The sequence below is a fragment of the Tupaia chinensis genome, unplaced genomic scaffold (genome assembly GCF_000334495.1).
Source record: "Tupaia chinensis unplaced genomic scaffold, TupChi_1.0 Scaffold143796_1, whole genome shotgun sequence".
In the NCBI taxonomy this organism is placed as follows: Eukaryota; Metazoa; Chordata; class Mammalia; order Scandentia; family Tupaiidae; genus Tupaia; species Tupaia belangeri.
The window spans coordinates 1,792,759-1,818,979 of NW_006203646.1; the positions used below are offsets into that span (position 1 = coordinate 1,792,759).

Genomic DNA, 26,221 nt, shown 5'->3' on the forward strand with positions numbered 1-26,221 from the left:
CCATTACTGGTGGTGTGAATTTTCTTTGTGCTCATCTGTATTTTCTAAAATCTCTATAGTACCCAAGTATTTTGTAGTTGGTTAAATAAAACTTTATTTTGGAAGGAAAATACAAACAAACCTAAACTTCCCATGGAGGCCTCAGGATAGTGTGGAGAGCCCTGGAGTCAGAGGACTCAGGTTCAGATTCTTCCTTTAGTAACTGGATGATCTTAAGCAAGTATTGAAAGTTGACTTAGTTCACTGAGAAGGCGCTGATCGTTGTGAAATGTGTGGAACGCAGTGTACGTGTGTATGTAAGTGACATAAACACGTTTTTGAATTTTATGTGTTTAACTTATGTCTGTCTGTAGATAGACATAGCTGTATCTGTGTAACTTGTAGGCTATGCAAAACTGTTCATCATGGTGGGACCAGCAGGTGGTGTAATGGGTATGTCACTGGACTCCCACATAGTCGACCATGGTTCAAGTCCCGGGCCTGATGACTTAAACCTCATGCCAGGTGCGTGTGTGTGTGTGCCCAAGATCCCAAGAGGTGTGGCCATCCCCTCTAGGGGATGATTTCTCACTTTCTGTCTCTCTGGCGAGCACATGCATCCTATAGCAAAAATCTGAAAAAAAACAACAACAGCAAAACTGCTCATCATGGTAATTCCGCATACTCGTAAAGACCTGGGGGCAGATGTAAGACACTCAGGAAGCTAAATTTCAGCAGAAAAGAATTTTATCTTTCCTTGTCTCAGTGTGCTGTGTGCCTCGGAATACCCAACAGCAACGGGGTTTTCAAGGAGGGAGCAGTGTTTGTGGACTACTGGGAGATGCCAAAATCACAAACACAGCAAGTAAATAGAGACGGAGTTAGGGTGGGAGATTTATTCTTGGGGCCTCTCCATGAAGTGGCACCTACAGCTGCTTGTAGGCCTCCCCTCTGCTGCAAATGCCATGCCATGTGGAATATTCTTATCAGGGCAGCGGTGCGGGTGAAAGCTGCAGTTCTTAACCTCAGTGAGCTCTTCAGTAAATCTCTAGGTTTAGAATGATCACGTTGATGTTCTCCAGAGTGGAGCATTGTGGATATCTTGGAGTTTAATTTTCCCCTGTACCCTGGTGCCTACTGGCCAGCATCCTAAAGTACCATTTCCCAAAAGCAAGCCTTTTGGAATGTCACTCTGCCCCCTAAAAAACAGAGGAGTGTTTTGTAGATAAATAAACTTCAAGTTTCCCAAAGTTATATAAGTTCTTTCTAGCTATGCTGTTTCAGGGCCTCTATTAGGAAGGAGCAATGTAGTATCCAGTGTTTCCCAAACTATGGCCCACAGAACCCTTTTCCTTTTTAAAATTTGCCTTAGAGCATATACATTCACTGGAGAGAGACAGAAAGGGATAGAAAAGTGAGACATCACTCCCCACAGGGATGGCCATGCCACAGTCCCTTCTCCTCTGTTCTCCTCTTGAGGTTTTGGACATGCACGCACATGTGCCTGGTGTGTTTTTCAAGCCACTGGGCCTGGGAAGGTGAGAGTGAGTGAATGGGTGGATGAAAAGTCCTCAGTGCTTGGAGAGTGTCTGAGGGAAGCATGAGCAGGGAGCACTCTTTGCTGAGTTTATTTATATATTTCTTCCATGAGTGAGCCAGAGCCAGAGACAGAAAGACTGCGCCCCCAACAGGGTTTTGATGCTGTGATCCACCTCTAGCCTCAGGACAGTATCCTGACTTGAACCAGGAGCCTTCCCACGTGATATTACTTCAGAGCATTGCATTTTACCACTGTGCCACCATCTGACCCCCAGGGAAAAGTCCCTCTTCTTAGAAGAGACTTTTTTAAAAAAGGTTTTTGCTATAGGGTGTGTGCCCTCACCGGAAAGACAGAGAGACAGAAAGTGAGAAATCATCCCCAGTGGGGATGGACACGCCTCAATCCCTTCTCCATTCCCTCTCCTTTCAGGATCTTGAGCATGCACACGCACCCAGTGAGAGTTTAAGTCAGGACTCTAACCACGGTCGACTACGTGGGAGTCCGCAAAGTAACTATTACGCCATCTGCTGATCCCCCAGAAGAGACTTTTAAGTTGGGAGCTGAAGGAAGAGTGGAAGAGTTTACTTATGTTTGTGATGAGAAGTAAAACCGTGCGGCAATTAGAATATCTCCAGAGCAGGATACCAAGGGTTAAAAGGAGGACTTCCCTCCCTCCTTGAATATGAGAAACCAGAGCCGACTGGGTGAACTTACAGTGGGTGAACTTACAGTGTGTGTGAGACCTTCAGACTCCAAGGTTAGCTTCAAAATGCCTTCGGAGCCTATGTGAAGAGCACATAGAAAATGTTCTCCCCCTTCTGTCCTGCAAGGTGGTGGTGGCAAGAGGGGAGGGTGTCTCTTAGAGCAGCATTCCTGGGCTCCAAGTCCTGTGTACCTGCACTTCTGGCTGGCCTAGCCCAGACGCACTGAGCCCAGTACAGGTGTGGAGAGTGTGTGCCACTCTGCCGAGGTCAGCGCTTCTCTTGGGGAGGGGGTGGCCAAGAAGACCAGATACACACCTGCAGTTTTTGCACACCTGTCCAGACGGTTCACTGCCACGCACACAGCACAGCTTGGGGCTTTGCGTACCTTGTGATTCACTGGTCCTTGGCCGTTCCGGAGCACTCTCTCTCTCAGATAACCCTCTTTCCGCTTGAGAAGCCCCAGGTGACGCTCTTGGGCAGCAAGGAGAGTGGTTTCTAAAAGAGTCAAGCCTGTCTCGACGCCACCGCTTCCCATTCCCCAGAACAGCTCCTCTGCTCTCAGAGGCTGGCTCACATGTCACAGTGGGATTTACCACTGGGGTGGGGCAGTTAACCCCCATTAGGTACCCCGGGGAAGAGGGCAGAGGTAGGTGAGGAAGCCTGGAGAGGAAAGAGGGGTTTACAAGGCTACAGGCACAGGGAGGAGTCCCCTAAAATGTTCAGATGTTTACTCACTCATCTAGCAGCTCTTCAGTAGCCCTCACTGTGTGCCAGCTACCAGAGGCACAGGTAGGAGCAGCAGAGAGGGTGACTCCCTTACCATAGCGAGGCAGGAGACAGCTAATAAATGCTTGAACACTTCGGTCAGCAGTGACTGCTGATGGGATGCGCTCAGTGTGCTGTCAGCAGGAGAGAGGTCAGGAAGGCCTCTGAGGAACAGACTGAGCAGAGGATTGAAGTAAGAGAAAAACCCAGAGGGACCAGCAGATGGCATAATGGTTACGTCGCTGGACTCCCACTGCGGTTCAAGTCCTGGACCCGGTGGCTTAAACTCATGTTGGGTATGTGTGCACATGTGCCCAAAATCCCAAGAGGAGAATGGAGGATAAGGGATTGTGGTGTGGCCATCTCCCATGGGGGGTGATTTCTCACTTTTAGTCTCCCTGTTTCTGTTTCTCTGGTGAGTATACTTACCCTATAACAAACAAAACAAAACAAAAAAGCTCTTTAAAAAAAAAGAAAGAAAAAAGACAAAAAAAACAGATATCCAAAATTGGGGTTAGATGACATTGTGGCACAACCTTAAACTGAGATACTGCACAGCCAAGAAAACAGTATTTCTGGGCCAGCCAGTGATATGGAGGTTACGGTGGCTAGATCTCACAGGGCCAATTGTGCAATTCAAGGCCCAGGCCCTGCGGCTAAGGAAAAAAAAAAAAAAAAGTATTTCCAGTGCTCTTGAAGAGGCAGTGAGAAGCAGCTGGAGATTGTGAGCCCATTTGATGAAAGTTTGCACACATCCAAAGAACCTACGGAAAACTTAATGGTGGGTCCAGCTGCTTGAAAGGCTGGAAGCTATGTGGGAGGCCCAGGTTCAGTTCCCGGGCTGATCTGAACACGCAGCGCACAGTTACTTATGCTTATAATCCTTGGTACCTGGGAGTCTGGGGCAGGAAGATTGTGACACACAGAGGCTCTGTCAAAAATATCCATTTCTGGGCCAGCAGGTGGCGTGGTGATTAAGGTGCTGGACTCCACATGGTTGATAATGGTTTGAGTCCCAGACCTGACAGCTTGCTTTCTCACTTTCTCTCTTTCTGGTGAGCACATGTGCCCGATAACAAAATAAAATAATAATAATAATAATAAACAAAAATAAATAATTCTTTTTAAAAAATATATTTCCACCTGTCTTTTCCTCTCCTCCAACCATCTTTCTCATAAAGAAAAAGAGAAAAAAGCTTGTAGAATACTGCTAAGTCCCTCTGAATGAAGGATTATAAATGGCATTTGTTACTCTTTTCTACTTTAAAAAATTCATTGGTAAACATATAATTTATAATTAGTGGAAAGAAAAAGTATAGGAAAAAGAAAAACAACCACTAGGGGAGACCTTGGCAGGAGCTTTGCATTTTAGGAGGATAAAGTGAGGTCCTCACTGGGTTTATGGGATGTTATTGTTCAAGGGCTGATTTTGTTAAAGGGATAATGTGAGGTTGCCTGGAAATCCTTGGAGATAAATTTGAGCTGGGCTTTAATGGGTATCTAGATTTTGTCTCTCCATTTTCTTTTTTTCAGACTGGAAACATAGTCATTGAAATGATAAAGTGGTTTTATATTGAATGCTTTTTAATTCACTGTTGAAAAGCACAAAAGTGAAAATTATGTGAGATCTCAGCACCTCCTCCTGGATAACCACTGTTAACATTTTGATATGTATCTTTTAAATGTTTTCTAACCCAGTTATTTCAGAAATGAAAATTTCTGTGATCACAAAAGCAGGTTTTCTTATGAGGCAGGGTCTTTTCCCTGCGCTCTGCCGGGGCCATCTGTCCTGTGCCTCCTCCTGCTCCTCTCTCCAGTCTCTCCACGTACCTGTGACAGCTGGGCTCTTCTGTCTAACTCAGGTGTCAAGGGCCAGCAGCAGGGAGGGCTAGCGCTGTCAGGAAGCCTCCTCTGTTCTCCCCTGCCCCCAGCCTGCCTGCTGGCCACACTGATGCTGCCTGTGCATCACCCTGGCAGGCCTGCTGGGAGGACGGTCACCCTGCCTGGCTGGGTTCCCGCCCACACACCCAGCTGCCCACGCTGGCCACTGAGCGCCTGCCAAGCGCCTGCCTAATCTGGTGGAGCTTTACAAGCCGCCTAGCAGGCCTGCTCTTTTGTTTCTGAAATCCAGGCCACTCTGCAGAGGGGCTGGGGTCCTGCTCCTGGGCTACTGTGACCTTCAAGCAGGCCTGGGTCAAGAGTGCTTGGGGGAAGAGGGCAGATCCTTAGAGCACAGCCCTTGTAATGAATGCCTTGCCCTGGGAATTGGGTTAGCGGAGCAATCACAGACTCTCAAACTGAACAGGATGGGCTGGACCAGCTGGGAGCATGGTGGTTAAAACAGCTGGATCCCACATGACCAGCTGTGCAGTTCAAATCCCAGATCCAGTGGCTTGAAAATCATGTCAGATGCAAGTGTATGCGTGCCCAAATTCCCAGACGAGGGAGATGAAGGAAAAGGAATGGCGGCATGACCATGCCCTGTGGGGTGACTTGCACACTTTTTCCCTGTCTCTAGTGAGTGCACACACTCTCTGGAGAAAAAATTTTTTTAACTAAACAGGACAGGTATGCTGGAGATTTACGTTGTTCGGATGCCAAGGAAGCTGAGGCTCAGAGCCACTAGTTCCATTTGGTTTGGGAACTCGCCGAGGGTCCTTTCTGACACAGTTGCCTCAGTGCCAGCTGTCACCAACCTGAGGTACAAGGCTTTATTCCATATTTCTCAAAGCAGGTTCCTCTGAGAACCCAAAGAGCCTTTGAGAGAAGTAGGTAAACTCAGGGTATCGGAGGCTTCATGACCCAGCTTGGAGAGCGGCCACTAATGCTTGTCTAGCTGTTGTTTTGGGCCAAATACTTTATACTGTGGCAGCATGACCCCGTTTCTCAGGTGAGGACACTGAGGGTGAGGAGTCACACTCCCAAAGTTAGTTAATTAGTGGAACTGGGATTCTGACTAGAGCTGCTGGTCTTTTTCCCCTGGTCTTCACAGTCTGTATCAAGCTGCTTTCTGTATGCAGTGGTGATGGTTGGGGGGGACAGGGAAGGACGTTGCTGTCCTCCTTTACCTGTGCAAACAGTGTGGGTAAAATACCTGGTCCTTGCTTTGCAGAGCCTACAGTTTAGTCGGAAGAGATAGATAAGTAAGTGGAAGTTGACCACGAAGAACAGTGTGCTAGGGCAGGGAAGGGGGACCTGATTTGGAATGATGGGGAGGTCAGGGAAGGCCTGTCTTGGGAAATGCCTTTTTTTTGAGAGAAATTTTTGCTATAGGACGTGTGTGCTCGCCAGAGAGACAGAGAGAGATGGGAAGAGAGAAAGTGAAAAATCACTCCCCAGGGGGATGCCTGTATCACAGTGTCTTCTCCTCCATTCTCTTCTCGGGATTTTGGGCACACACGCGCATTTACCTGGCGTGAGTTTCAAGCCACTGGGTCTGGGACTTGAATTGCAGTCAGTCATGTGGGAGTCCAGCACCTTTACCATTACGCCACCTGCTGGCCCTGAGAGGTGACTGTTTCTTTGTCAGCAGTGGCCTTTGAGAATCTGCTTAAAGAAAAGGACTTTTTCCCAAAAAAGTGTACAGAGACCCACGGTGTTTTGCTTTGAGTTCTCTTCTCCAGCTTGACGCAAGGGAATATCTACAAAGAGCTAAACTTGGCTGAGATGGGTGGGGAGGGAAGTCAGGACGTGACATATCTAACTCAACTGTGGGGCTCTGCACTGCATTGATGAGGGCAGCGTGGCCCGGCCAGAGGTTGCGTGGCCGAGGCAAGTTTCCGGCAGCTGTAGCCTACCAGACACTGAGGATCTCTAACTGTGGCTGTGCTTGTCATGAACCTGAATTTAGAACCCTATGCTTAGAGGAAATACCCAAGTAGCCTGCATGCTTGTGGGGCTGACAGAGTGGGAACCGTACTGGGGGAGCTAGAGTCCCACACTGGCTGCTGCCGCCAACTTTCTGACAGTAGCCCAGGAGACGGCTAGGCTGAGATCTTCATGCAAGGCTATGCTGACCAGGTCAATGCTCTGCTTGAACCCTTTGTGGCCCAGGGCAGTTGTCTTAACAGGGTGGGAATGCTGGGACCTTACCCCACCTTTCAGCCTGCTCTGTACTCTACCTGCCTGGCTGTTGCAACCGCTCTGGATTCCCCAGATGGGACACCTGTGTGGCTTTGCACATGCTCTGTCTCCAGCTGAGCATCCTTCTCTTGCTGCATCTTCAACAGGTAAATTCTTAGAAGTCTTTTAAACACGCGGCTTATTACTCCTCCTCTTTGAAGTCCTCCCAGGCCTGCTGCTCTTTAGAGCGGTCATACCTTCCTTCTGTACTCAACTGCTGCAATTCATCTCTTCCTCTCCTCTCCCATCTCTTCCTCCTTCCCTTCCCTTCTTCAGCAGTCAGTTACTGGGCATCTAACCAGTTCTGGTCCCTCTCAACAATGAGCAAAAGTGGACTGCGACCCCACCCTCAGGAGATCGAAGTCCTGTGGTGGTGTAGGAAAGTTTCACATTTTCTCTTTTCCCTAAAAATGTAATGAGTTGTTTGTTTGTTTTTTTGGGTTTTGTTGTTGTTGTTGTTTTGGTCTATGATATAAACTAACAACAGATTAACAGGGGAAAAATATTAGTTTCATTAAAAGCATGGAGTTCAGCAAATGAGACTCAAAGAAGGACCAGGATGTTGAAGATTTTATACCCTGCAGACTTGGACTTAGGCTGTGGAAGGAGGAGGGGGAAAGATTCAAAGGTTATCCTTTTTCCTGGGCCAGGTGTCAGATCTCTAATCCCTTTTTCCTGGGCCTAGGTAGGTAAGATGGTAGTTCTGCAGAAGCCAGTTTGCATGACTGCTTGCTTTACTAATGTAAATAATAAAAGTTTCTTTTACAAAAGCCTAGCCTTCTTTTTTTCTCTAAAGCTAGTTCTTTACCTGCAGTGCCTCTGAGTAGTCATCCCAAAATGTGCCCCCAAAAAGCGTGCTTTGAGGAGACGTGTTTTAGTTTGCCATAGTGGCTACATAAACTCACCAAACAATGCAAATGTCAGGTCTTTTTCTTAAAGAAGTTAAGGTGAGGAGAAAAGATCTCCTTGACTTAAAAAACGATACATATAGAAAGTCTTTTAGAAAGTCTTCTAATCTCAGATCTGTGGCTAGTTAATTAAAGCCCTAGGATTAGGGGATTTTTTCATACTCAGTTTCTTCATATATAAACATTAGGGAGAGAAAATAATTTGTTTAGACTTTGAGCACCTGCCATGAACAAAGCTCTGGGCTCTCTGGAGAACAGGCCATAAGAGAAGATATCAGTGTGAAGTCTCAACCCAAGCTTCACTTTTATAAGGCAGCCTACCTGCCCTTGGAGAAGCTAGTGAAAAAAAGAAAAAAGGGACCAGTAGATGGCATAATGGTTTTGTCGCTGGACTCCCACGGAGTTGACTACAGTTCATGCCAGACCTGGCCGCTGGCTTAAAACTTACACCAGGCACATGCGCATGCATGCCCAAGATCCTGAGAGGAGAATGGAGAAGGGATTGCTGCTTGGCCATGCCTTCTGGGGGTGATTTCTCGCGTCCTGTTTCTCTGATTCTCCACAGAACGCACATGCCGTATAGCAAAAACCTCTCTCAAAAAATAAAAAGTAGAAGAAATCAGGCTCTTGCTGCATCTGTAGCGTCCCTTCATAGTGTCTGTCACAGTTTAGAATTCAGCAGTTGTTTTAGTACTTGATTGTACTTGCTTACTAGTCCATAGACTCCATGAATGTGGGCAGTGCATTTTTTTTTAAATAACAGCTTTATTGAATTATTAACAATTCACATACCTTAATACCCACCTTTTTAAAGTGTGCAGTTTGGTGTTAGTGCATTCACAGGGTTGTACACCATCTCCATTATCTTGATTTGCCTTCTCCTTTTCTCTCTTTCTCTGTCTCTAGAGAGCTCATGTGCCCTCTAGCAAAAATAAAAATAATAATAATAATGATTTTAAAAAGAAATGAGAAGGGGTTGCAGCATGACCATGCCCCATAGGAGATGCTGTCTCACTTTCTCTCTCTTCTGATCACATGTACCTTGGGCAAAACTTAAAAAAAAAAAAAAAAAAAGGTTAAGTTCTTAAAAAGAAAGGAGAAAGCTATGCATAGATTTCTATTTTTTGTACTAAAATGAATTTGTACTTTAATTCCAAAAAGTAAGAAAATATATAAATGGAACCATACAATATATGGCCTTTCATGATGACTTTTTTTCACTAACCATAATTTTTTATAAGAAATTATTTTATTTGGGACCAGCAGTTAGCATAATGGCTATGTCGCTGGACTCCCACGTAGTCGACTGCGGTTCAAGTCCTGGACTCAGTGGCTTAAACTCATGCCAGGCGCGTGGGCGTGTGTGCCCAAGATCCCGAGAGGAGAATGGAGGAGAAGGGATTGCGGCATGGCCATCCCCCCTGGGGAGTGATTTCTCGCTTTCTGTCTCTCTGTCTCTCTCTGTCTGGCGAGCGCACGTGCCCTATAGAAAAAAACCTCTCCAAAAAAAAAAAAGAATTATTTTATTTAACTTTATTTAATTATTTATTTTAATTTGACCAAAGAGGGACAGAGCAAGAGAGAGAGAAAGTAAGAAAGCAAGCCACCAGGTCCAAGGCTCAAACCGTGGTCAGTCATGTGGGAGTCCAGCACCCCTAACCACCATGCCACCTGCTGGCCCTCACTTACCATAATGTTTTTAAGGTACACCTCTGTTCTAACATGTATAATAATCCATCATATGGAAATATATTTTATCAAATAAAATACATTTTTAAAATCTGTTCATCAGTTGATAGACATTTACCTTGTTTGCATTTTGGGCTATTATGAATAATACTGCTATGAATATATGAAGTTTTATGTGTTCATAAGTTTCATTTCTCAGATATATGCCAAGGATTGCCATTGCTGGGTCATGTGATAACTGTGTTTAACATTTGAAGAACTACCAAGTTGTTTTCCCACAGTGGCTACACTAACTTACTTTTCTACCAACAGCGTATGAGGCTTCCAGTTTACCCACATCCTCATCAACACTTGTTTATTTTCAGTTTTGTGTTTTGTTTTGTTTTTAATAACAGCCATACTAATGGACATAGAATAGTATCTTATTTTGGTTTTGATTTGCACTTCCCTAATGATTAGTACTGCTGAACATCTTTTCATGTGCTTGTTGGCCATTTCATACCTTTTTTGGAGAAATATCTGCAATCCTTTGCCCATTTTTAAATCCGGTTATCTTATTGTTAAATTCTAAGTGTTCTTTATATATTCTGGATACATGCGATTTCCAAATATTTTCTCCCATTTTGTGGGTTTTCTTTTCACTTTCTTTTTTCCTTTTAAACTTTCTTTTTATTTTCTCTTCTCATCAGAGAGAGAGAGAACCCTAACAGAGTCTCCTGGCCTCAATACTTGGCCAGCCTTCAGCTGGATCATGAGCACACACTTTCCCAGCATACTCAGGAAGGTCTCCAAACTTGAACCTGGAGCTTTCCCATATGGCATTGCCTCACAAAATGTGGCATTTTATGAATGTACCACTGTCTGCCCCTTTTCACTTTCTTGATGGTGTCTTCTGAAGCATGAAAGTTTAAAATTTTGATATCTAACTTATATGTCTTTTTCTTGTGTGACTTCTGTTCTGATGTCCTATCCAAGAAACTGTTGCCTAATCTAAAGTCATAAAGATTTACCTCAATGGGGACCAGCAGGTTAAGGTGCTGGACACTCCCACGTAGCTAACTGTGGTTCAAGTCCTGGATCTGGTGGCTTGCTTTCTCACTTTCCCTCCGTCTCTCTCTCTCCCTCTCTTTCTGGTCAAATTAAAATAAATGAATAAATAAATATAATTAAATAAATAATTATTTTTTAAAAAGATTTACCTCTGTTTTCCTCTAAGAGCTTTATAGTTTTAAGTTTTACATTTAGTTCTATGTCCATCTTTTCCAGATTATTTCCTCAATGCCTAGAATAAGCCTAACATATAGAAGGTACTTGATATTTATTGACTGAAATGAATGAATGAATGAATGTCACTTGAATGAATGAACAGATATCAACTTCTAGATCTGTTGCTAGTTAGATAAAGCCCCAGAATTAAGAGAGAAGCAATATAAGAAAGAGGGTAACAGACCTAGACCCTCAGCCTGGTGGTTAAATGAATTGGATCCCACATGGCCAATTCTGTGATTTGAATCCTGGCCCCAGCTGCTTGAAAAACATGCTGGGCATGTGTGCATACATTCCCAAAATCCCAACAGGGTGGAAAAATGGAAGAGAAGCAATTGTGGCATTACCACACTACATCGGGTGTGCCTTCTCCCTCTCACTGCACTTTTCTGTTTTTCTGGAGAGTGCATGTACCCTCTGGCAAAAAAAGAAAAAGAGGACACCAGTTTTTATTCATCTCATTTCCCCCTCCCATAATCTACCCTTAGTGAGCGCTCATGATCATTTTTCTGCCAACTTCCTATTTTACTTTAGTTTTATTTCTCTTTAATTTCCCTATTTGACAAACGTCACTAAGACATTTCCTAAACAAATAATGTCTAATCTACTTTGGTTAAATGGTAAACATGGTAGATATACAAGAAAAAATTTTCTGTTGAAAAAGTGTAGCATTTCCTTTTTGGGGTGTGTGTGTGTGTGTATGTGTGTGTGTGTTAGACAAATAAATTCAGATAATGAGGCAGTGTATAAGTTACAAAGTAAAAGTTGCCTCTTGGTGGGAGTGTCATGATAGCTGGAATTTACTTTCAGAAAAAAGTGTGTGTGTGTGTGTGTGTGTGTGTAGACTGAAAGAAACCCAAATGGTAGCCATTAGTGGATCGAGTTGTAGAGGATTCGGGAGTTCCTTGTACAGCTATTTCGACAGCCCTGTTTAGGTTGATTTAGAAAACAAGAACAACAAAAACTATCTCTCATAGTCGTACCTTTTGAGGAAATTAGCTGTGGGCCCTGAGACATTACAGTGTGCGAGGCATTTTGCATACATGTTTCATTTGTTTTATTTAATCTTCAGCTATTGAGGAGGAAATAACAGTGAAGCCAGGTGGCCAGGATTATGCAATCTGGCTGAGTAGTGGGGCCCAAATTTGGACACGGGTATCTGACCTCAAGGCCTCATTCTTATGTGGCCTTGTATATCTCAGATAGCAGACCCCCTATCCCAGAATGCCCGCTCCTTCTGTCATCTCATAGGTCCCTGGTATTTTATAGCCTGTACTTAGTGAGCCAGACAGGAGACAGCCCAGCAGTTTCTAGAACAGAGGGGCTGCCATTCTGCTGCTTGAAGGAGACTAAGCAAAGGAGGGAACCACTGCCTGCCAGCCAGTCAGCAGGCAGGCCCTGAGGTTTCCGTTTCCTGGGGCATTCAAGGCTCTTGGGAGACAGCCCTCACCCACCTGCGCCCCACCTGTCCCCCAGGAACTGAAGCTGCCTGCCTTCCGAGCCCACTCTCCGCTCCTGAAGAGCCGCCGTTTTTTTGTTGACATCTTGACCCTGCTGAGCAGCCACTGCCAGCTCTGCCCCGCGGCCCGGCATCTGGCCATCTACCTGCTGGACCACTTCATGGACCGCTACAACATCACCGCGTCCAAGCAGCTGTACACCGTAGCCGTCTCCTGCCTCCTGCTCGCGAGTGAGTGCAAACCACTTCCTCTGTGCTTGTGCTGTCTTCTTCCCCTCGGCAGGCCTGGCTGCTCCCAGACCCACCCTTCCTTCCTTCCTTTCTTTCCTTGATAAATTCAGTCATGGGTGAGCAGATGATGTAGCAGCTACATCACTGGACTCCCACATGGCTGACCTCAGTTCGAGTCCCAGGCTCAGAGGCTTGAAAATCGCGCCGGGTGCGTATGCATGCATGCCCAAGATCTCCAGGGAAGAATGGAGGAGAAGGGACTGCGTGGCCATCCCCCCAGGGGGTGATTTCTCACTTTCCCTTATACTGTCTCTGTCTCTCTCTCTCCCTGGCAAGCGTACATGTCCTAAAGCCAAAAAAAAAAAAAAGTTACTGTATGTCATTACAGTATGCCTGTATATTAGTCCAGTTAAAGATATTATCATACATGTTATCGTCAATAGACACTTTTCTGGTTTTGTGTCCCTTAAATGTTTTGCTTCTTTCTTTATCTCCTTGATTCCTTTCCACCCACCTTCCTCCACTTCACAGTCCCCTCCCATACTTCCCAGACCAGCTCACACTGGATATCTTTTCTGTTTATCCTCGGCTGAGCGTGAGCCATAAGAACGGTCTACACTTTGTACCTTCTGCACGTACCAAGCTAATTGATAGGGATTTTAGCACCTTAGTCATCCTCTCAGGGACCCCAAGAGACAGGTTTCTTAGTAACCCATTTTACCGAGGCAGAGAGGTTAAGAAACTTGCCTTGGGGGACCAGCACATGGCGTAGCGGCTACATCGCTGGACTTCTATGCAGTTGACCACGATTCGAGTCCTGGACCCAGTGGCTTAAACTCATGCCGGGCATGTGTGCATGCATGCCCAAGATCCCGAGAGGAGAATGGAAGAGAAGGGATTGTAGCATGGACATCCCCCCTAGGGGGTGATTTCTCACTTTCTGTCTCTCTGTCTTTGGCGAGCGCACATGCCTTATAGTAAAAACATCTCCAAAAAAAGAAAAAGAAAGAAAGAAAGAAACAAACAAACAAACAAACTTGCCTTGGGCCCAGTTAGCATATGGCTAATAAGATTTGCACCTGGAACTGCCTGCTGTCAGAAGCTGTGCCCTTCACAGGTAACTCTGACTTCCTGGTGTGGGAACTCTGAATGCGCTGAGAGGGGAACCTTAGCAACCGCTGTTCTTAGAGGTGTTTAGAAATGTGACTTCTTCGGCCAGCTGGTGGCATGGAGGTTAAGGTAACCGGATCCCACAGGGTTCATTCTGTGGTTTGAATCCTGGACCTGCCGGCTTGAAAAATCACACTGGGCATGTGTGCATGCATGTCTCTGTCTCTCCCTCTGGTGATCACATGTACCCTATAGCAGGCCTGGGCACAGCCTCTTGGGGTTTGCACCTTCCAATGAAGCCTCATAAAATATCCAACATGCTTTGGATCATTTGCCCTTCTGCCTTGGGAGAGATTACCCTGCGAATACGCTGCTGCCTCGTGATCTCCTTCAAACACAGCTCTGCCATGCCACCCTGCCACTTCAGATTGACACAGACTTTGCCAGCCTTCTTGAGGTAAAGACCAGCCTTAGGTTCCTGCCTCTCTGCCCTCATGCCTGTTCTTCTCATCCCTCCTCTGCTTCCTGCCACAATGGTCCAGCCCTTTCATTTTGCAGAACTTGACCTGCATTATTTCCCTCTGCCTGCTTGGTTCTGGTAACCCATCACTCAGGATCCATGTTCCTATGAAAACCTTCCCCAGTGCCTCAGCCTGGGAGGCCTGAGACAGACCATTACATCCTGCACTGTGAACTAACACCCACCACTCTGACTTGGCAGTGAATGTCAGAGACGGAGAGGAGCTTACAGTGTAAGACCTCAGAAAACTGCATGTGAAATGAATGAAATGAATGAAGCTAAGGGTTCCCCCTTTTCCAGGTTGCCCTTAACACAGAGGAGTGGGATGCCCCAAAGGCCTCAGGCTTGAAGTGACCAGCTGCAATTAGAGCATTTCTTTGACACCTAATATTTGATCCTTAAAATTCTCTCAGATTCCACCTTTCCCTCTGTGACATGTTGTTGTCTTTTTTGTTGCATGTCCCCCTCACTCCCCACTCCCAGTGTTGAGTCCTGATGGTGCAGCAGGAAGATGGCGCCCGTTTCCTCCTCTGGCTTTGTCTGCTCCTGGCATGCTGCCATACATCCCCCTGGGCACCATCCCCAGGTCCGGGTGCCTAGCTTCTGCGTTTTCACAGTTCCATCTTGTTTTCTACGGTGACACCTCCCACCTGCTGTTGTTTCTCATCCCTGTGGCAGCTTTGGGTTTACTGCCTTGCAATTTGTCGTTTTTCTCTGCCGTGGGCCAAGTGGATTTCCCATGTCACACATGGGGGCCAGTCTTGCCAGGCGTCCAGCTCGTTTGCTGCTTCAGAGTCCCAAATCAATGTGCAACTCCCTTGGGAGGAGATGCAGGGCTTGCGAGACATCCCCATCAGCAGAGGACAGAATAGGCATCATGTTTCAGGCGTGCAGAAGAAATCTATGCCGTGGCCTTTGGCCTGCTGCTGTCTGTGATCTATGCGCTGCATCAAGACCTGCTGGGGGCAGGGGACTTAAATTTCCATGGGACCTTGGAGGCTCTCCGTGTGCGTCTGTCTGGGGAGCTGAGATGCGAGGCGCACACTGGAGACTCCTTTGTGCTGCTGTCGCCATGCCAGAGGGAGGGGGCCCTGCAGACGGAGAGGCCCACGCCTCCACCCACATGTCTGAGGGCAGCAGCCAGCCTCAGGCAGCAGGACGGATTTTTCAGGACACCTGCCATATGCTCCAGGGGCCAGAGGAAAGAAAAGTTTCCATGACAGCCTGAAATCCAATTCATTCCTCCTTCCCCCCTCCCCAGGCCTACTGTCAGCCACAAGGGGGGGTCACCTTGCCTTGGGAAGTTAGAGTTCTACTAATTTGGTGCCAAATAATTCAGATAAGAGCTAAGATTCTTGCCCCATCTGTCAGTTATCAGGTTTTTTAAGCTGCTTCCAGATAAGGCCTTTTCCATGGATGGGACCTCTCACCTGCATTCAGTTCAGCCCCTTCTATGCCCTAACATAGCAGTTGGTCAAGGACCCACCTCTGCAGGCCTGTGGAAGGAGACGATAAAAGCCCCAGCGTGTAGGTCGTTCCACAGCAGACATGTGGCAGGGCTGCCCCTTTGTCTCTGCAGCTGCGTTAATTGTGTCTCCGGCCTTATTGAACACAGGATAGAATTGTAATGTAAACATGGTACGGTATAAATATACCGTGAATGTGGTAGAGCCGCATCTTCAGTCTTTCATCTTAGACGTCATCCTTCCCCCAGCTGTCTTTTTTGTTGTTCTCGTTAGCTAATTAAAAGGACAACTTGACAATGTGGAATCTCCACGGCTTCCAGTTGAGATTCTGCACTGTCAGAATAGACACCCAAGGGGCCACAGCTCCAGTACTTCCAGGCCCCTTTCTCCACACCGACCTACGCCAAGCATCATACCCATGTCTCATGGCATCCCTATGACCAGCTTGGGTATAGTGCTCAATGGTCCATTGTATAGGTTCATAGAGGCTGAATAACTTGCCTAAGATCATGTAGTTTAGGGTTTTGCACTTATTTTTTTAGTTGAGGTAAAATGTATAGCAAAATTACTATTTTATCCTTTGAATTGAATTTTTAAAGAATTATTTTTTATTCATCATCATATTATTATTATTTAATTTGATGAGAGAGAGAGAGACAGACAGAGAAAAAGAGAGAAAGCAGGCCACCAGGTTTGGGACTCAGACCATGGTCAGCCATGTGGGAGTCCAGTGCCTTAATAACCACGCTACCTGATGGCCAAAATTGAACTGAACTGAAATTTCCTCTAGAGTACATGCATTTGCTGGAAATGAGGATGGGGGCAGGGACTGTGAGAAAGCACTCCCAGGAAGAATGTTACACTGCAATCCTTCTCCTCTCAGAATATGGGGCACACATGCACTTGTGCCTGGGGTGATTTTCAAGCCATCAGGTCCGGGACCTGAACCGTTCATTCAGCCATGTGGGACCCAGCTGCTTTAACCTACATCACTGGCTAGCTCATACTGACTGTCTCTTAGATAGGGTTGTGCTATTCCCATCCTCCTGCTTCAGCCTCCTAGCTGGAACTACAGGCAGATGCCACCACCCTGGCTCTTATTTTTTTTTATTTATTCTTGATAGAGTGTATGTGCACACACATGAGAGGAAGAGAGAGGGAGAGAGAGACAAGCACCCTTCACAGGTCTGGTCACAAGATGATCCCCTTCCTGCAGTCTTCCAATAAGATCTTGGGTACTCTGCATGCACCTAGCATGTTTCAGACTGGCCAATCTGAAGATTCAAACCATGTCCACCAGTTAAGATCCACTTCTCTTGAGAAGCTGATACCGCTGGACCATGGAGCTGGCCCCCAGCCCTTTTTCAGACAGGGTCTTGCTAGGTTACCCAGGCCATCCTTGAGCTCAAGATTCTCCTGCCTCATCCTCCCAGAAGCTGGGATTACAGGTGTGCACCACCATGCCTGGCCATTAGCTTGCATTGGGAACTGAACTCAGGCCTCCCCTGTGGTCCTAACTTGGGGAGCACAGTGTCATAGCCCAAGTGGCAGCAGTGGGGCCCCGTCTGTTTCTTAAGATAGAGAACTGGTTTTTGTAGGTGAGATGGAGTCCTATGCTATGCTGGCCTTCATCTCAGTTCCCCACGTGCCCCAAATCCTGAAAGGAGAGAGAAATGGAGAAGAAGGGATTGCAGTGTGACCATGCCCCATGGGAGAGGGGTGGTGCATTCTCCCTCTCTCTCTCTCTGGGAAGCTCATTTGCCCTCCAGGAAAAAAAAAAAAAAAGAAAAGAAAGGCTCCCAAGCACAGAGTGTCAAACAGTATGGTGGTCTTGTGGCCTTTCTGCCAGGAAAGAGCCCTCTCTGGCACTAGCCCTTAGCCCTGAGTGAGTCTATTGTGCTGTGCTGAGCTTACCTGTAGAAAGGCCCACCTCCCAAAGACAGAGTTTGTAAATTAGAAATGGTGTAGAGTGAGGTCCACAGGAAGATATAAGACGTGCCCCCCCCCCACACACACACACACACACACTCTCCAGAGGTAGCTTCTGGGAATAGCTTTTTGTGTCTTATGTCCAAATAGATAGGTTTTTTCCTAGAAATGTTCTGTGCATATAGAGATAGTTGATCCTCATTACTCCGATCCTGTTCTTGTTAATTTACCTGCTTGCTACAATTCTTTTGTAAACGCCAGATCAGTGGCAGCACTTCTGTGGCCATTCATGGAAGTACACAGAGCAGTGAAAATTTTGAGATACCCTGTCCTGTGCTCATCTTCCCAGGACTGTGTTTTGCCTTCTTGTTTCAGCTCTCATACTGTAAAGAAATGTCCTTCATTTAGTTTTTGTTTTGTTTTTGCTATACAGCATGTGATTTTGGAGGGGGAAAGAGAGAGCAGGAGAGGGAAAGTGAGAAATCACCTTCCCTGGAGGGATGGCCACTCCACAATCCCTTCTCCATTCTCCTCTTGGGATTTTGGGCATGCACATAACACATGCCCCACATGTTTTTCAAGCCATTGGGTCCTGGCCTCAAACCTCACAGTCGGCTATGTGGGATTCAAGTACCTTAACCTTTATGCCATCTCCTGGTTCAAGAAGTGTCCTTTTGTGTGCTATTGAGTGTCATTTTTGTGTGTGTGCCTCCTCCTCCCTTTTTTTGAGTTTATTTCTTCCATGAGCAAGCAAGAGGAAGATATGGCCCTAAACATGGTCCTGACACCCCAGTCTACCCCCAGCTTCACCCAGCCCTGAATCATGGATGTATTTGTGCACAACACACAGACAGGGAGGTCTCTGGGTGCATGCCCATGAGAGATTGCTTTCTCCCTCTCTCTTCCTTTCTAGGAAGCTCACGTACCCAGTAAATAGCAAAAAATAAAGAAAAAAGAAAAAAGAAAAGAAAAGAAAAGCCCCCAAGCACAGTGCTTAAGTAATATCTAGTATCTCTGAGCCCAAGCAAGCTGTGAAGTGTCTTATGTAGAAAATGCCATGTTAGAAAGTTTTGTTCAGACATGGGTTACTGTGCTTTTTTTTTTTTTTTTGGAGAGATTTTCACTGTAGGGCGCGTGCGCTCGCCAGACAGACAGAGAGAGACATAGAGACAGAAAGCAAGAAATCACCCCCCAGGGGGGATAGTCACGCCGCAATCCCTTCTCCTCCATTCTCCTCTCGGGATCTTGGGCACGCACGCACACGCGCCCGGCGTGAGTTTTAAGCCACCGGGTCCGGGACACGAACCGCGGTCGACCACGTGGGAGTCCAGCGACATAGCCATTACGCTAACTGCTGGTTCCCATGGGTTACTGTGCTTTTGACCATGATTTCAATGTTAATGAATCAACAATCTATTTAACAGAAGCAACGCAAAACAAGATTAATGTATTATTGTATTGGCGAAATATTGGGATCCAGGGCTTGCAGGAACCCAACCCTGTATCTTCCCCTAGGAGTGGTGGTTCACTTCTCACTAATTCACTGTTCAAGGTGATGTTCTAGAGCATAACCACCATGAATAACAAGAGTAACTACTTACTCTTGTTAGTAGTTAAGCCCCACTTACGTGCAGTTTCACTCTCCATGGTTTTAGTTACTCATGGTCAGCTGCAATCTGAAAATATTAATGGGAAATTCCAGAAATAAACAAAGTTGAAATTGTGTACTGTTCTGAGTGGCGTGGGGAAATTTGACAGTCCTGCTCCACCCGGCCTGGAACAGGAATCTTCCGGTTGTTCAGCATATCCATGCTTTATCTGCTACCAGGCTGCCTGTCACTTAGTAACGGTCCCAGGTGTGAGATCAACTACTCCGGTCGCCGTGGTCAGTGACTCCTGTGTTATGTAATGGTGGTCTCACCACAAAGCACAGGAGTGAATGACACTGGCAATTCAGAGATACCAAAAAAAAAAAAAAAAAAAAAATGAAGTGCTTTTGTTAAGTGAAATCGGAAAGGTCCTAAATATTAAATAAAGCAAAAAATATATATGTATGTATATGGGCTGGCTTCTGGCATAGTGGTTAAAGGGGCTGGATCCCACATGGCCAACTCCACAGTTCGAGTCCTATACCTGGCAGCATAGAAAATACACTGGGCACATGTGTTTGCATGCCCCAAAATCCTGAGACAGGAATGGAAGATAAGGGATTATGGCAAGGCTAACCCCTGGGGGGTTATTTTCTCACTTGCCCTCCCTGTCACTCCTCTGTCTCTCTATGGCAAGTGCACATGCCCCCCAAAAATAGTGACTGCGACTGTCATTTTCTCTATATACACTTAAATGAGTCTGTAAGATACTTTTTTAATTGTCAGGGAGTATGTACTTGCCAGAGAGACAGGGAGGGGAGAAAGCATCCCAATGGGGCACACTCATTCTACAATCCCTTTTCCATTTCTTTCTCTTTTTGGGATTTTGAGTACACACACACTCTTCCAGCATGCTTTTCAGACCACTACGGACAGGACTTGAACCGCGCAGTTGGCCATGTGGGATCCAACTCACTTAACTGTCAAGTCATGGGGCTAGCCCTGTAAGATAAATTTTCAGAGGTGGAATTTTTAGAGTCAAAGGATGTGTGTGCATTTAAGATTATGACAGGTAGGGGCCAACAGGTGGCATAGTGGTTAAGGCTCTGTATTTCCATGTGGCCTCTCTCTATCTCAGCCCCTCACTTATGTCTGCTCGTGGCTTTCCTCTGTGCTCCAAGCAGGGACTGCATTTGCCTTCTGTGTTCCTACCTTGCCCTATCCAGGTTACATAGACAAGAAATAATTCCCAGACCAAGTGCTTTTAGGGCTCCTTAACCTGAAATCAATAGCCCCATCTTAGGGCAGATGCCCATCAAAGCTGTGACCTGCCTGTGCTTGCTTTCTGGGCTTCAGGAGATTCTAGGAAGGGCCTTTCTCTCAATAAACCACCTTCAGTCCCTGTGTCCCCTTGTACCCTTCCTTACCCCAAGCCTCCTCCCCCTGCTTTGATTACTTGGTAACTGTTGCTTCTGTAAAGCACCTTCTTTGACAGCAAGGCAGAGGGCAGAATAAGGGCTTTCCTTTGGAGATGCCAGAAACTTGAAAGCAGTCTTAATCCCTCCTGGTAGACACAGAGGAACTGGCGTCCTGCCTGGGGAAGTTAAGCACCTTAACCCTCTCCTGCCTCCAGGCTCTGATTGTGGGGGTTTTAATTGTAGATGCACATGTAAAGGGGACAATTTTTTCAGGTGATCTTTTTCAGGGGTGTTATTTTGGACAAAGCTTGAGATTTAGTGATAGGATGAAGTCCAAATCTGCAAAGAAACATGGCAAAAGGAGGGAATGACACTGGCAATTCAGAGATAAAAAAAAAAAAAAAAAAAAAAATGAAGTGCTTTTGTTAAGTGAAATCGGAAAGGTCCTAAATATTAAATAAAGCAAAAAATATATATGTATGTATATGGGCTGGCTTCTGGCATAGTGGTTAAAGGGGCTGGATCCCACATGGCCAACTCCACAGTTCGAGTCCTATACCTGGCAGCATAGAAAATACACTGGGCACATGTGTTTGCATGCCCCAAAATCCTGAGACAGGAATGGAAGATAAGGGATTATGGCAAGGCTAACCCCTGGGGGGTTATTTTCTCACTTGCCCTCCCTGTCACTCCTCTGTCTCTCTATGGCAAGTGCACATGCCCCCCAAAAATAGTGACTGCGACTGTCATTTTCTCTATATACACTTAAATGAGTCTGTAAGATACTTTTTTAATTGTCAGGGAGTATGTACTTGCCAGAGAGACAGGGAGGGGAGAAAGCATCCCAATGGGGCACACTCATTCTACAATCCCTTTTCCATTTCTTTCTCTTTTTGGGATTTTGAGTACACACACACTCTTCCAGCATGCTTTTCAGACCACTACGGACAGGACTTGAACCGCGCAGTTGGCCATGTGGGATCCAACTCACTTAACTGTCAAGTCATGGGGCTAGCCCTGTAAGATAAATTTTCAGAGGTGGAATTTTTAGAGTCAAAGGATGTGTGTGCATTTAAGATTATGACAGGTAGGGGCCAACAGGTGGCATAGTGGTTAAGGCTCTGTATTTCCATGTGGCCTCTCTCTATCTCAGCCCCTCACTTATGTCTGCTCGTGGCTTTCCTCTGTGCTCCAAGCAGGGACTGCATTTGCCTTCTGTGTTCCTACCTTGCCCTATCCAGGTTACATAGACAAGAAATAATTCCCAGACCAAGTGCTTTTAGGGCTCCTTAACCTGAAATCAATAGCCCCATCTTAGGGCAGATGCCCATCAAAGCTGTGACCTGCCTGTGCTTGCTTTCTGGGCTTCAGGAGATTCTAGGAAGGGCCTTTCTCTCAATAAACCACCTTCAGTCCCTGTGTCCCCTTGTACCCTTCCTTACCCCAAGCCTCCTCCCCCTGCTTTGATTACTTGGTAACTGTTGCTTCTGTAAAGCACCTTCTTTGACAGCAAGGCAGAGGGCAGAATAAGGGCTTTCCTTTGGAGATGCCAGAAACTTGAAAGCAGTCTTAATCCCTCCTGGTAGACACAGAGGAACTGGCGTCCTGCCTGGGGAAGTTAAGCACCTTAACCCTCTCCTGCCTCCAGGCTCTGATTGTGGGGGTTTTAATTGTAGATGCACATGTAAAGGGGACAATTTTTTCAGGTGATCTTTTTCAGGGGTGTTATTTTGGACAAAGCTTGAGATTTAGTGATAGGATGAAGTCCAAATCTGCAAAGAAACATGGCAGCCCCCAAGCAGGAGATAATTCAAGAGCCGCTCCTGGTGTCTCACACCGGAATGGCCAGAAAACACGGCCTTTCTCCTCTGCCATGGAGAGTGTTTGGAAATGTTCTAACATCTCAGGGATCAGGCCAGGCCTTACATCTGATATGTGTTGTTAATGGGATAATCATATGTTTTGTTTGTTTGGTTGTTTCCCACTTAAAAACCAATAGGACAGTAATGGTGCATCTCGTCATCAGTGGCTTTGGGGTGGGGCCATGCAGACAGGGACACTGCAGACCATGGCTGTCACATGAGGGCTGGCTGAGCAAATTCGGTGTGGGCTGCAATGTTACAACACAGTGAGCCGAGGACATGGTGATTTTCCATTTCCTGTTCCCATCTCTGCAGACTGGCAGGCTTAGAGCCTTTTCAGAGGAAGGATTTTGTGTGAACTGCCTGTCAGGCAGCTGGCTGGGCCGGAAACTCTGAAGTTGTACAATTTGCCTTAGCAAGTCTACTGCCCAGACCTGTTTCTCCAGGGCCTGGGCTTTGGGCTCTTGAGTCTTTTTTTTTTTTTTCCTAAAGGAGGACAGGAGTGGGGGAGTGGTTAAGAACTCAAGCCACATGAGTTAACTGAACATGCAGGGCTCAGGAGCCTCTGACCCCACACAGGTAAATCATTCAAAACACATTTATTTGACCTCTGCTATATTGGACACGCTGTTGGCCCTAGGGAGATGGTGGTGACTGGTAGGAATGTCTGCAGACCCTGCTGTTGAAGATAATTCATTCCATATTGTGCACCAGGTCACGGAGCACAGAACAGCCAGCCCCGTCCTCAACTTACTTATGATTTGGAAACACCTCCTAAAGAAGCAGGCTTCAGGCCTGGCATTACCGCAGGTCTCAGGCACAGGCCTAGAAGAAGCCAGCCTAGAAGGAGCCCGCCAGCGCGACCAGCACATGGCGTAATGGTTACACCTCTGAACTCCCACATAGTAAACCATGGTTCTAGTCCCGGGCCCACTGGCCCAAAACTGATGCCAGGCGTGTGTGCACGCGTACCCAAAATCCCAAGAGGAGACTGGAGGCAAAGGGATTGCAGAATGACCATCCCCCTGGACAGGTGATTTCTCACCTTCTGTCTCTTGGTCTCTTTCTAGTGAGCACACATGCCCTATAGCAAAAATCTCTCCAAAAAAAAAATATAAACAAAGACACCCGCTAAGAAAATCCAGGTGTCCTTGCTGTTAGAATGGCCATGCTCACACAGTTAGTGGGAAGGTCACCAGGACACAGTTATCAGGCACCCCCAAAGTTTGGTTGCTGAGAATTAGGCATTTGTTTTTCTGTATCTACATTAACCATGAGCCCCCTGTAGGATGGGCATTTGTGTCTTGTAGCCCTTTATGCATCCTATGGTGGCCAAGATTCTCCTTTCAGTGCTGAAGTCCACAAGGGAAGAGTTCTGGGGTCCTTTTTCATTAGACCCCCTCTTTCCTAAGGAAAACCACCCAAGTTTTTCAGATTCAAGCATTTTCTTGCCTTGCTAGGAGGCTTGGATCTGTGGGGCAGAGATTTCCCCTGGCCCAGGAGAGTGGAGACTCTGGTCTCTGCTGTCCACTGCTCACTGGCCTCCATCACCCACCTGCTGAGTATGGCTGGTTGTGGTCCGACCTGAAGGGCAGCCTCAGTGGGTTTTGAAACCAGTTTCAGACTCAGGCAGTATGCCATCCAGGAGCAGTAAATGTGACACGCTGTGAGGCCAGCCCACAAGGGAGTGTTCTGGGTTGACACACAGAGATATTCCTGAGTACATTGGGTACATGTGTGCTCAGGGTCCGGGGCTGACTGAATCTGGAAGAGGAGGATCACGGCCTGAGAAACCCCTTGTGGGGGTGTCGTCTTTCTGTCTCTCTCTCTCTCGCTCTCTTGCTCTCTGTGTATATGTATCTGTCTCACTCATGGAAAGAAAAATTTACACCAAAAAAGGTATATGTGTGTGCGCACGTGTACGTGTGTGTGTGTGTGTGTGTGCATATGCCAGCCTGTTACATCACTGGGTGGCCAGATTAGAGATTATTTCTGTTTGGAGTGTTTGCCTGGATTTTTCATTGTGTTTAAGGAGCATGTGTTGCCTCTTTAACTGTTCATTTTAATCACAAGCAACAATTTAATTTCAGTGTCTAGACAGGAAAAGTCTCTTCTTTGTCACTGACATGGTGAGGTTTCTGGGACTATTCTAGGAAAGTATGACGCTTCCTGACTCTAGAGCACTTGTAAAGCACGTTCATGCTGAGAAATTCTTGGACTGGAGGAGATACACATTCTGGAACCTTCTCCAGCAGTTACTCTGACAGTTCTGGCCTCTAGTTCCCAGCCAGTGGTATATTGCCTTCTGAGGAGTTTTACATATTTTTCTTTAGTAGGAGAGTGATGATTGTTCCTTGAAGAAAATTAGAAGATCGAAAAAAATGAATATAAAAATAAAATAAAAATCACTTGTAATCTTAACTACATTTTTTTGTTTCTCTGTAATCAGAATATGAAGGTAGGAGGGTAAAAGCTCGCCTCAGTTAGGCAAGCAGGCGGTGCAGTGATTAAGGGCACTGGTCTCCCACATGGCTGATCATAGTTTGAGTCTTGAACATGGGGGCTTGCTTTCTCACTTTCTCTCTCTTGCATGTGCACACACACACACACAAACACACGCACACACCCACACACACGCTATCCCTCTCTGGTCAAATTAAAATAAAGAAGATAAAGTTAAATAAAAGAATTCTTAAAAAAAAAAACCCAAAACTATTCTCAGAGATAGTGGAATAGTTCATGTTTACTGAATGTTTATATGCCAGGTGGTGTTCTGAGATTTTTATACATATTTACTCATTTAATCCTCAGAATAATCCTCTAAGATAGGCAGTTCAGATGCTCCAAAATTTGAAACGGTAAGTACCAACATGATGCCACAAGTGGAAAATTTCACACCTGACCTCATCCAGCAAGTCACAGTCAAAATGCTGTAATAGGGACCAGCAGGTGGGTTGGAGATTAAGGTGCTGGATTTCACATGGCCAACTATGCAGTTCAAGTCCCAGACACAGTGGCTTGAAAATCACACCAGGCACATGTGCGACCATGCTCGGCACATGTCCAAAATCCTGAGAGGAGACTAGAGGAGAAAGGGTCATGGCATGGCCATTCCCACTGAGGGGTGATCTCTCATGTTTCCTCTCTCTCTTTCTGTCTGTCTCTGGCCTGCACACATACACACCCTATAGCAAAAACTTAAAAAAAAAAAAAAAAAAAAAGCTACAATAAAAATGTTGTACAAAACTACCTTCAGGGGGGACCAGCAGTTAGCGTAATGGCTATGTCGCTGGACTCCCACATAGTTGACCGCGGTTCGAGTCCTGGACCCGGTGGCTTAAACTCACGCCAGGCACGAGTGCGTGCATGCCCAAGATCCCGAGAGGAGAATGGAGGAGAAGGGATTGCAGCATGGCCACCCCCCCGGGGGGTGATTTCCTGCTTTCTGTCTCTCTGTCTCTCTCTGTCTGTCTGGCGAGCGCACGCGCCCTATAGCAAAAACCTCTCAACAACAACAACAAAAAAAAACTACCTTCAGGGGCTGGCAGGTAGTGTGGTTAAGGGCACTGGATTCCCACATGGCCGTCCACAGTTAGAGTCCCAGACCTGGTGGCTTGCTTTCTCACTTTCCCTCTCTCACTCTGTCCCTCTCTGGTCAAATAGA

General features: G+C 46.3%; 1 protein-coding gene across 2 annotated transcripts in view; it reads left to right on the plus strand.

Annotated features, from left to right (window-relative positions):
* Window positions 1-26,221, plus strand: part of CCNJL (cyclin J like) — a 59,761-nt gene that overhangs the window by 15,828 nt on the left and 17,712 nt on the right. The window contains exons 2-3 of one of the 2 annotated variants that reach the window (XM_027766959.1): window positions 10,974-11,014; window positions 12,450-12,663. In XM_027766959.1, the coding sequence (XP_027622760.1) occupies window positions 12,594-12,663 (70 nt within the window). In that variant the 5' untranslated portion in view covers window positions 10,974-11,014; window positions 12,450-12,593. The remainder of the gene's footprint in view (window positions 1-10,973; window positions 11,015-12,449; window positions 12,664-26,221) is intronic. The other variant, XM_006165062.3, reaches the window with a different exon arrangement.